Raw genomic sequence first — 8,220 nt, 5'->3', positions numbered from 1 at the left:
GAGCGAATCTGTTGCTACAGCTTGAGGTACTTTGGATTTTTTCCTTAACTACCATTAGCCCATTAGGACTAAATGAGTCTAAATATTTAGGATGCTTTTTATGAATGTCCACATTGATGATATGTATCTTGTTATTGTGAATGTTTCTTGCTGGAAGATTGATGAATTATATATTATTTTTTGTTTTGATTGTTTATTTCATTTTTTGATGTTTTGCTGGATATGGGTATAGTGTTGGTTCATACCGTGATATTTATAGCCAGTAGATCTACCCTGATGTGGGCATGGTGATGGTATATACCATCATATCGATTGCTAGTAGATTTACCCTAATGGGATTTTTACTATTTTTTACCTAGTCAGCTAATTATTTAATTGTTGTGTATATGTTGGTTTTGTTATGGAAAGTATTGGCTATTTTGATAAGTGTCAATATTTAATGTATATATGTTTTTAAACTCATGTTGTTCATCTTTACCAAGCATTGATTGCATGCATAACTATTAATATGGCAACTGCTCTCTATTACCATCTTGTAGTTTGGCCACTGCAGGGATTCCTGGGTAGCATTGGGAGGTGCATGTTGCAATTGTTGTGACGTCACCAGGATTCGGCAGATGGCTATGGGGCTGGACAGCTTTACAATCACTGGGGATTCTTCTGCTCTATAAAGGTAAGCGCTGTACATATATATACATTTACGTAAAGCTGTTAAAACAGACATCACGGGTAAAGCTGTCCCTGTGACAGTGAATACACAGAGAAAACAGCCAGGATGTTACAGGTGCAGTAATTGCACAACATGTTCTTTTTTGCATACATGTCAATCTTTCAAACATCCACATACGAACAAAATTTTTGACATAAGATATGTGTTGACTTGTTCTACTGATCATGTTGTATACATTGTTATCTGTCCATGTAAGCTATATTACGTGGGGCAGACTACACGTAAATTCTCAGAGCGTATGGCAGCGCATAGGTCCGCTATCAGGCTGTCATTACAAGGGAGGCTTATTGATCAGCCAGTTGCTCGACACTTCAAAGAGGTCGGGCACACGCTGGCATCACTTAGATACTTTATGATTGACCATGTGCCCGTCACTCTGAGACGGGGTGATAGGGCTAAGCAGTTACTTATCAAGGAATCCAAGTGGATTTTAAGACTTAATACCATTGCCCCACATGGCTTAAATGAAAAAATTAATTGGAATAGCCTCATATGATTGATTTGGTATTGTGATGGTGATCTTTTATTTTCACTTTGTATTGCTATGTTTGCGATTGGGATTCTGGAGTGTGGGATTATGGATTGTGGGGGTCCTAACGGGGTATGTGCTTATTTGCTCGGTTTTTATGATGTTTGTCATTTTTTGTTAATGTTTATGTAATGTTGTTGGGCTTGTGATGTACATACACCAATCGGTGGGTGTCTTGCTGTGTCTTTAGGTGCCACTGCTGGGGGGCGGGGCCGGTTCACGACTGTGGAATGCAGGCTCTCTGGTCTGTGGAACGCACTCTGCGGTCCCCATGACGATGTCGGCTGTAGTTTCCGGAAGTGTGACGGTCACGTGCTTCCGGCGGATGGTTCCTGACGGACGGCTGGAGGCGCGCGCCGGTTGATGGTAAGGTACATATGGGGGGTTATGTGGTTATTTTATGTGTTTTGTTTGTATTGTGGTCCTGAAGACGGGGCTTCGGCCCAGAAACGGCTGTAGACCGAATTTAATACATTTCCATATTTGCATTTTCAATTACTCTGAGTGCCTATTTCTTTTGGATTTCTGTGGATTGATTTAAATTGTGCACCGGAGGCAGCTGTGTTGGTGTTGTGAGTGCCGGCAGACTTTGGATTATATATATACATATATATATATATATATATATATATAAACAGGTACCTTTCAAATTTGGGAAGCACTAGATGTAGTTATTAGTATCGAAGGTGTATCTCTCTGGCTATGGAAGCTTATTCTATGTAACTATACTTATGCTTTCATTAAACAGGGGAACACTTAGTGTGATTCTCTGTGTCTATACTGTCCATTTCACTTGGTTTGTAATAGGGAAATATATTTTCTCTGTTTTCCACACTTTGTCTTATGTGATCTATATGTGAGTTTTTAGAAATGTTAATGGATTTTTTATTTGGATTGTGTGATGTCTTAGTTTGTATGTATGTCCAGATACTGTGCATTGCTGGGGTGACAGAGATCCAGGCTGTGGGCGTCTCCACTGTCATAGGACTGAGGTCATAATAGTGTCAGTGTGAAGGACAGCTGTGATGACATCATCAGTGTGGTGATAGAGGCGGTGTGGTGGACAGGTGTGATGACATCATCAGCATGTGACCGGGCCCCGGACACAGCAAGGTGCGGTCTACATGTGGGGAGAAGTGAGTACAAATGGTTTGTTATATGTACACATAAACATAAATGTACACATAAATGTTTTACCTTGATGAGGGGGCAATAATGGGCAAGAATAAATGCTCCAAAATGTTAGTGATATCAGCCACAATCTCCTGTGTTGTTTATTGGAGACAGAGTGACTCCTGTGTGGATTCTATTTTGTCGGTTAATCGATTGTTGGCCTAAATTGGAAGGCAACTGCATGCTACTTTTTGGATAAAGGGAGTGCCACTATATATATATATATATATATATATATATATATATCTTGATATAACTTTGACCTCTTTATGGATAAAAGATAAATATGGGACTGTAAAAATTATCTCCTTTTATGTCTGTATGCCTTCAAAATGAAAAGTTGCATCACAGCCTAACCTGGGAGAAAAAAAAACTGCATTGTTGTGTCTTGGTTTGTCTATATAACTCAGTTATTTCAACTAGCATAATTAAAAATTTTGATGTAAAAATGTTTTATACTAGAATTTGCAATTAACTCCACATAATAAAGGTATTTTGTCAAACTGACCATATAGTTTACGCTAACAGAAACTTTTTCTTATTCTACATTTAAGAAAAGCTGCTTTTACATCATTATTCCTAAGTGTATAAATCATAGGATTCAGCATTGGGGTAACAATTACATAAAAAATTGCAATCAATTTGTCTGTTCCTGGTAGAGAGCTCGACCTAGGTTTCATGTAGCCAGCCATAGCCGAGCCATAAAATATTATCACAACTATCATGTGAGACCCACAGGTGGAGAAAGCTTTTCGCTGACCAGCTGTAGATGCAATTTTTAAGATACTTAAAATTATTTTAATATAAGATATTACAATAAATGAGACTGGTATCATAAGAATAATTACACCAACAACAAAAATAATATATTCAATAAATAAAATGTTTTCACAACCCAGTGATAATATTTCTGGCACTTCACACAAAAAATGATTTATTTCATTGTTACCGCAAAGATCTACACTAAGTGTAAGTGAAACATGGGAAATAGAGAGAAGAAACCCACATATCCATGTACCCATGGCTAATCCCACACAAACCAATTTACTCATGATTGTAGTATAATGTAGTGGATAACATATAGCTACATAACGATCATAAGCCATAATAGCAAGCAAAATACACTCATTTTCCCCTAAGGAGAGAGAAATATACATTTGTGTTGCACACTCAGCATAAGAGATCGTTTTCTTTAATGACATCAAATCTTTCAGCATCCTCGGCACAGTAGAGGTTGAATAGCAGAGATCCAGAAACGAGAGGTTGCTGAGGAAGAAATACATTGGTGTATGAAGATTGACATCAGACCGGATTAGTATTATGATGGAAATATTTCCAATTAATATGATCATATACATAAACATGAAGGCAAAGAAAAGAATAACTTGTATCCTGGGTTGGCTGGAAAATCCAAGAAGAATAAATTCCGTTACCACGGTATTGTTTTTCCAAGGCATGCCTTAAAATAATGTGAAAAATCTAATCTCAATAAATATTTATGAAAAGTTAGGAAAGCCCCCCATACAATAACAATACAATCTGCCCAAAGATAACATACTCAAATGGTACTAATTATCCACCCTATTAGTCCTGGTAATCAAGTGGATACAGAAGTTTTTTGCATGACTACCACAAAATTAAGTAACAAGGCCATGTAATAAGCCTCTAGCATATGATATATTGCTGATATCTCCAGTGCAAGTGACCACATTGCTGTCCCGATTCACTGTATGGGGACATTGTATTTGAGCTATTTATCAAGCTTCAAAAACTGAATTTTTTCAGATGGTGTTAGCCTGCTCTTACCTATGAAATCAGTCCCCAGAGTATGAAGATGGTGCCATTTGCATTCCTCTATTTCCTCCTTCACTTAAAGTGTGCATATGTGACCTAAAGTCATGAATGTGTAGTAACACCGCTGGGACAGAACCCGGTTGTGTAAACTTTCACTGCATTAACACTTGAAGCAGAATTTTTTTTAGTTTTAGGCTTAACCAGGACAAATGCTTATTGGAGTAGAGGGGGAATAATATATAGCCCCTAAACCTATTCCTACAGTAGCTCCCTATGAATTGTAATGTTAGGTTTTGGGGTATTTATCATTAAATAGATAAATAGGCTACAAAGTCTGAAACTGTGTAGGACACTTCAAAGTATGCCACACAATTTTTTCTGCATTACAATATCTGCTGCGAATGTAAAAACATAGACACTGATTTGTTCTTATTAAACTTGGTCCTGTTTAAATCGTCATGAAAACAAGTGTTCCATCATTAATGCCTGGTCACGTATTCACATCCAAACCAACATAGAATTTTGGATACAATTTCTGAAAATGAAATGCACATTCTTTAAGCCAAGCATATCCTTCTTCATGTGATGTCTGCCAAAATGTTTCCACCAATATTTGTCATCATCCGCCCAATCTACAGCAGCACTAGATACATTTTTATGTAATTAAGACCCTCGGAGAGGTGTAGCATATATTATATTTATTTACATTTTGCATCTCATACAGTACTAGAGACATTGCCACTCATACTGTACTAGAGACACTGCTGTGGGCCTGATTCAATAAGGATTGCAAATACGAATGCAATAGCAATTACACATGCAGTTCAACTAAGTTAATCCATTGCGAATGCTATGCCATCGCAGCACAACATAAGGATGCCCACTCTATCACAAATCCATAATGTTTAGCAAGACTGAAAAACCATCGGTACAATCGAGTACCATCGCAGCCTCACACACACATACACAAGCTCTGACCTTACTCAGAAATTGCTGAATTCATTGCACACAGTGAAAGCTCAGGCTGCATAAGCATCACAGTGGCAAATTTATGTATACCCCTGCAACAGCATTCAAACGCACTGCCATTTCTGCGTTTCGACCACCCTCCCATCATCACCCCCAAATGGAACTGCTTGTCAATCACTCTGTAAAGGGTCTGCATAGTCACTGCAATCACAGTCCCAATCGCAGTGGCCGGTTCACACACGTGCATTGCAATGCATATGCATGTGCAGAACACAACCATCAGCAATGGCGTGCATATTTCTAGTTGCGATCGATATATCTTTACCTGCCTGTTACCTATGTGAGGGTCCTTTTCGTCCACTTCCATTTGAAGTTTAATATGATTGTCCCAGGGATATTGTACTCCAAACTGTTGCATTTGGTGGTTCCAGTATCTTCCTGTGCATGGATTGTAGATTTCCTAACAGATAGGAAGCAGAATGTGAAAGTAGGGGAGGTCACTACAAGTGTTCACAGGAACAGCACAGGGGCCCACCAAGTTTGTGTTCTTTCCCTCATGCTCTTCTCTCTGTAAATACCAATGACTGCATTGCTGGTGAGCAATCTGTGAATTTCTTGAAATTTGCGGATGACACCACTGTCATTGGTTTGATTAAGGACGGGGATGAGTCTGCATACAGGAAATAGGTGGAACAGTTGGCCCTGTGGTGTTGCAGAAATAATCTACAGTTAAATCTGCTTAAACCAGTACAGATGGTTGTGGACTTTAGGAGAAGTTATGTTGCTGTGTATACACTTATGATAGATAGCAATGCTGTATCTATTGTAGACTCCTTTAAGTTTCTGGGGTCTATAAATTCATGAGACTTAAACTGGAGGCCCAATATTGACATTATTGTCAAAAATGCTCAACAAATTATATTTTCTGTGGCAGCTTAAAAAGTTTAATATCCCCCGAGACTTGCTGTTTCTTTTTTACTCTGCCATAAACAAGTCGGTGTTATGTTCCTGGGTTATAGTTTGGCTCAGCAAACCAAAAAAGATAAGCTTAGGCTTCAAAGGGTTGTGAGAACAGCAGAAAGGATTATCTGGGTAGGTCCTCCCTTTAGTTCAGGAGCTGTACCTGTCCATGGCAAGGAAGCGGGAAAGTAATATCGTAAGGGATCAGTCACATCCAGGTTGTTCCCTGTTCCAACTGCTTCCATCAAGCAGGCACTATAGAGCACAGCCTGTAAAAACTTTTAGATATTATAATAGTTATTAACTGCAGGCCATTCAATGGTGGAACTATTAATGGAAGGGTCTGTTTAGTTCTGTGGTAATGTTATAAGTATAGGATATTTTTCTTTATTGTCTGTTATTTCCTATGCTTTGTTTTTATGTTTTATGAAAGGATTGTGAATTGTTATTAGTGTGAGTTCTTGGCATGCAGTGAACCAGTGTTAAATTACAGGTATGTATGTTGTATACTTAGACAATAAAGATGATTCTGATGAAACTTTGCAGGAAAAGCTGTGGCTGCTTGCACTAGAACCCTTTTTAGACAGTTTCCAGCTCAGTCTCACAAAGATGTACTAATGTTGCACAGCCTATTGATCAGTGTACAGTAGCAATGTAGTTTTGACATCTTTAGATTGTTTAATTATGCAAATGCAATGTTTGGTGTGACCGAGACGCTTGGGACCTGGTGCATCAAGAGAGGCTATTTGGTGCAACTGAAGCAACAGTAAAAAGGACACATCTGTACCACTTGTTTCCAGGACAAACCCCATACTCCCATGCAGTGGAGCTCAGGATTGCCAGATTGCCTACTGATGCACTGGCAAATGTACATATGAAAGTTCCATCCCTCATATTGACCATCTACAACACATAAAGTATAAAAATAACCCTCCAAGTCCATAAGTGTACCACAACACATTATGGGAGATTTCATGTCATCATGAGGAGCTGCTGGACATCACTGCAGGCTGGACATCATTAGCAGTCATTGCAGTAGGAAATCTATGTTTAACCTCCTTGTGGTGCTAGGATAAATGATCAGTGATGTTGGTATCAATGCAGCCTTGTGTTCCAGAGACACTACATGCACATAGTGCTGAATTGAATCCTACCTATGAAAAAAATGTGGCCTAACATTAAGCTGAAAACATTTAGGGCCTGATTCAGACGTGGATGCAGTTGCAACCATGGCCATGGTTTTTGCTACAGCCACGACTCCATCTTTATGTTAATGTCATGGCTGATGATCTTCCTACTAAGGTGCCCACTAGTTGCGGTGCTAATCTGTTGCTGCGCATGTTAAGATGCACCATTAATCGTACCATCAAAGATTTCGTCAGCCCTACGGATGTGCAGATTTTTCACGAATATCGCCATTTGTGTCAGTGCAATTGCATCAGTTGCTGTCCATGACACACCCACATCTGGCTAGCTGTCCTCCCTTTTACCACACAAAAATGCTCACCGAAATTGCATATCTATGCATACAATTTCGATCTGCATTTTTGAACAGTAACCATCGACTCAGACACATGCGCAGACAGAAAACATCATCCGCTTGCATCCAACATCACCAATTTATCTATCTCTGAATCATGCCCTTAGAGAGAGGAAACCACCGGAGCAGCAATGACCTGACCGAAGGTAAATAAAAGTAAGAGGGGTGTCATGGAGGGATGGCTATGGGGAGGGGTTGCAAGGGGGAGGGGTGGCCACAGCAGCGGTCAGCGCATGCACAGCACCTTGTCACTGTCACTGTGATATTGCCTGAATTCACAATGCAAAATCAATTGGAAATATCACACTACAATTTGCATTTTAATGCAGATTGTAGTAAATAGAGCCCTATGTCCTTTATCTATCTGTCTAACTAAGGTAAATAAAAGAATAATGATATTAATGAAATATCAACCAATGGAAATTATACATTGGGTCAGATTCAGAGAATCATGAACTGATGTTGTTCAGCTAGTTGAGCTATTCTCTGCTACTGCGCATGTGCAAAAGTCTCCAAAACCTCCTA

General features: G+C 39.1%; 1 protein-coding gene across 1 annotated transcript; it reads right to left on the bottom strand.

Moving 5' to 3' along the window:
- Positions 1 to 2,953: 2,953 nt before the first annotated feature.
- On the bottom strand, positions 2,954 to 3,889 carry LOC148512017 (olfactory receptor 2B2-like). Its single transcript, XM_088482401.1, has one exon. It carries the CDS (start codon positions 3,887 to 3,889, stop codon positions 2,954 to 2,956), a length of 936 nt encoding a protein of 311 aa, XP_088338527.1.
- Between the last annotated feature and the right edge of the window lie 4,331 nt (positions 3,890 to 8,220).

This window comes from Taudactylus pleione, unplaced genomic scaffold (assembly GCF_031769625.1).
Source record: "Taudactylus pleione unplaced genomic scaffold, aTauple2 ptg000286l, whole genome shotgun sequence".
NCBI classification, from domain to species: Eukaryota; Metazoa; Chordata; class Amphibia; order Anura; family Myobatrachidae; genus Taudactylus; species Taudactylus pleione.
Note: the sequence above shows the minus strand (reverse complement) of the source record. Positions and strands in the feature narration are given on the sequence as shown.

Coding starts and splice junctions, on each gene's coding strand:
- LOC148512017 (XM_088482401.1), bottom strand. CDS start 3,889: ATGCCTTGGAAAAACAATACCGTGGTAACGGAATTTATTCTTCTTGGA.